General features: G+C 44.3%; 1 protein-coding gene across 1 annotated transcript in view; it reads left to right on the top strand.

The window, feature by feature from the left end:
* The first annotated feature begins 737 nt into the window (after positions 1 to 737).
* vps8 (VPS8 subunit of CORVET complex) overlaps positions 738 to 3,502 on the top strand; it is a 10,387-nt gene continuing 7,622 nt past the window's right edge. Inside the window, exons 1-3 of the mRNA XM_024145079.2 lie at positions 738 to 778; positions 910 to 999; positions 1,381 to 1,427. Of these exons, the coding sequence (XP_024000847.1) occupies positions 910 to 999; positions 1,381 to 1,427 (137 nt within the window). The 5' untranslated portion in view covers positions 738 to 778. The remainder of the gene's footprint in view (positions 779 to 909; positions 1,000 to 1,380; positions 1,428 to 3,502) is intronic.

The following is a 3,502-nucleotide window of genomic DNA, read 5'->3' as shown; positions in this document are numbered from 1 at the left end:
TGTCTACGTGACATGTTGACAGACCAACTGAAAACAGCTGTCTACGTGACATGTTGACAGACCAACTGAAAACAGCTGTCTACGTGATATGTTGACAGACCAACTGAAAACAGCTGTCTACGTGACATGTTGACGGACCAACTGAAAACAGCTGTCTAGGTGACATGTTGACGGACCAACTGAAAACAGCTGTCTACGTGATATGTTGACGCCAACTGAAAACAGCTGTCTACGTGATATGTTGACGGCCAACTGAAAACAGCTGTCTACGCGACATGTTGACAGACCACGAAAACAGCTGTCTACGTGACATGTTGACGGACCAACTGAAAACAGCTGTCTACGTGACATGTTGACAGACCAACTGAAAACAGCTGTCTACGTGACATGTTGACGGACCAACTGAAAACAGCTGTCTACGTGACATGTTGACGACCAACTGAAAACAGCTTAGAAAACCACTTCCAGAAGGTCTAAGCCCACTGTGTGGAACGTCTGGCCTCTTCTGTACTACAGAGGCAGGTGTTTCACGGTTTGTCCTTGAATCACTTCTACACTGCAGTACTTTACATTCTGAGGGCTTTCTGTTGGAGGCCTTTCACTGAGGGTACAGAGCCATTATACATTTAATACCAGAGTTTTTACTAGATGATTATTTTCTCACGAAAGTGAAAAACAACACCTTTACGAGTCATTGTGTTGATGTATTGTAATGTCTGTTATTTTTTCCAGGACTGTTTGGGACCCAGCGAAGAGGAAAGGTGTGGTGGCAGACAAGGTGAATCCTCTTCACCCTTCATCCTTCCCTCCACCCTTCCTTTCCTACCTTCCCTCACTCCATTCCCTTCCTACCCCCCCTTCCACAAAGAAATCTCATTTGATTGATTGATTGATTGATTGTCTCTCCAGATGGTTGAGATTCTGTTCCAGTATGTGGAGCGCTCAGTGAAGAAATGTCCAGAACACGGCAAGATACAGGTCATGGAACAACATTTCCAGGTACACACACACACACACACACACACACACACACACACACACCACACACCCACGATACCACACACACACACACACACACACAACACACAACACACACACACAACACACACACCACACCCACGATACACACACACACACACACACCCCCCCCCCCACGATACACACACACACCCCACATACACACACACTCACCCACATACACACACACGTTAGTCACCGGTTCAGTTTGACAACGCTCGGACACTTGAAACCAGTTTTCATTTGCCTTTAAGGCTTGTCCTTGTGCTTAGGCTTCCTGGGTTGAGTAGCTAATTCTCTCTCTTTCTCTCTGTCTCCATCCTCCCTTCATCCCTCCATCCCTCTCTTTCTCTCTGTCCGTAGGACATGGTGCCTGTCATGGTAGATTACTGTCTGCTGCTGCAGAGGACGTAAGACACACACCACACACACACACAAACACTGACACAGACATCGCGTCTGATGGCCCTTGCGTTGCTATTCCAGCACTCTGTTAGCTTATTATTAAAGGGACATTTCACATTTTTTCAACTTCATATATCTTCTGCAGTTCTTGAGTGAAGGAAGGAGCCTTGTAGTCCAGTCAGAGTGCAGCATTGAGCAGCTCCTTCGGCACAGAGATGGACAGGAAAAGAGATTCTTATCTCTTTGGGCTCCCGAGTGGCGCAGCAGTCTAAGACACTGCATCTCAGTGCAAGAGGCGTCACTACAGACCCTGGTTCGATTCCAGGCTGTATCACAACCGGCTGTGATTGGGAGTCCCATAGGGCGGCGCGTAATTGGCCCAGTGTCGTCCGGGTTTGACGCGAGGTAGGCCGTCATTGTAAATAAGAATTTATTCTTAACGACTTGCCCAGTTAAATAAATAAAAATACAATTGTATTCTCTTTCTCGATGAAAGCTGACCTGACTCCACAAAAGGTTATGAAGAACAAACTGCGACATCTTTCTGGCACCAGAATTCATTTTTAATGCAGTTAGTTTCATATGCACTGAGTGATCTTTATTGTGTTTGACGGGGGTTCTCTTCAAGGGACAAAGCATTAAAGGGATATTTAAAAATAATTCTGCTCTATATTCATCAGCTCCAGACACCCCAACATCAACATATGTGAAATGCCTAGTTTCTATGTTTTGTAGTAAAAAAAGATGGAGAAAGATAAGTTGTTCCAATGACATCATCAGTGTGCGTCGTGCGATTTTATCCATTTGGAGTATAGAAACTAGGCATTTCCTACTAATTGGTTGTCATGTCATTTCACACTTATCTTTCTCCATCTTTTTACTACAAAACATAGAACTAGGCATTTTCACATATGTTGATGTTGGGGTGATGATATAGAGCAGAATTATTTTAAATATCCCTTTAACGCTTTGTCCCTTGAAGAGAACCCAGTCAAACACAATAAGATCACTCAGAGCATATGAACTAACTGCAAAGAGAGTCAATCCGTGCCAGAAGACATGTTTGTTTGTTCCTGTGTGAACGTGCTTCTGTTTGTTTTCCTGTGTGGACGTGCTTTCAGTTTGTTCCTGTGTGAACGTGCTTTCAGTTTGTTCCTGTGTGACGTGCTTTCTGTTTGTTTGTTCCTGTGTGGACGTGCTTTCGTTTGTTTGTTCCTGTGTGAACGTGCTTTCTGTTTGTTTGTTCCTGTGTGGACGTGCTTTCAGTTTGTTCCTGTGTGAACGTGCTTTCTGTTTGTTTGTTCCTGTGTGGACGTGCTTTCAGTTTTGTTCCTGTGTGAACGTGCTTTCAGTTTGTTTGTTCCTGTGTGAACGTGCTTTCAGTTTGTTTGTTCCTGTGTGACGTGCTTTCAGTTTGTTCCTGTGTGAACGTGCTTCTGTTTGTTTGTTCCTGTGTGAAGTGCTTTCAGTTTGTTTGTTCCTGTGTGAACGTGCTTTCAGTTTGTTTGTTCCTGTGTGAACGTGCTTTCAGTTTGTTTTGTTCCTGTGTGAACGTGCTTTCAGTTTGTTTGTTCTGTGTGAACGTGCTTTCAGTTGTTTTGTTCCTGTGTGAACGTGCTTTCAGTTTGTTTGTTCCTGTGTGAACGTGCTTTCAGTTTGTTTGTTCCTGTGTGAACGTGCTTTCAGTTTGTTTGTTCCTGTGTGAACGTGCTTTCAGTTTGTTTGTTCCTGTGTGAACGTGCTTTCAGTTTGTTTGTTCCTGTGTGAACGTGCTTTCAGTTTGTTTGTTCCGTGTGACGTGCTTTCAGTTTGTTTGTTCCTGTGTGAACGTGCTTTCAGTTGTTTTGTTCCTGTGTGAACGTGCTTTCAGTTTGTTTGTTCCTGTGTGCCGTGCTTTCAGTTTGTTCTGTGTGAACGCTGTTTCAGTTTGTTTCCTGTGTGAACGTGCTTTCAGTTTTGTTCCTGTGTGAACAGGCTTTCAGTTTGTTCCTTCATAACCCTTTGTGGTGGTCGGCCTTTAGTTTGGAGAGGAGATAAAGATCTTCCTTTCTCGTCCACCTCTGTGCCGAAGGGGCTGCTA

This window comes from Salvelinus sp. IW2-2015, unplaced genomic scaffold (assembly GCF_002910315.2).
Source record: "Salvelinus sp. IW2-2015 unplaced genomic scaffold, ASM291031v2 Un_scaffold6673, whole genome shotgun sequence".
Lineage (NCBI taxonomy): Eukaryota > Metazoa > Chordata > Actinopteri > Salmoniformes > Salmonidae > Salvelinus > Salvelinus sp. IW2-2015.
This window is presented reverse-complemented; position numbering and strand designations above follow the sequence as displayed.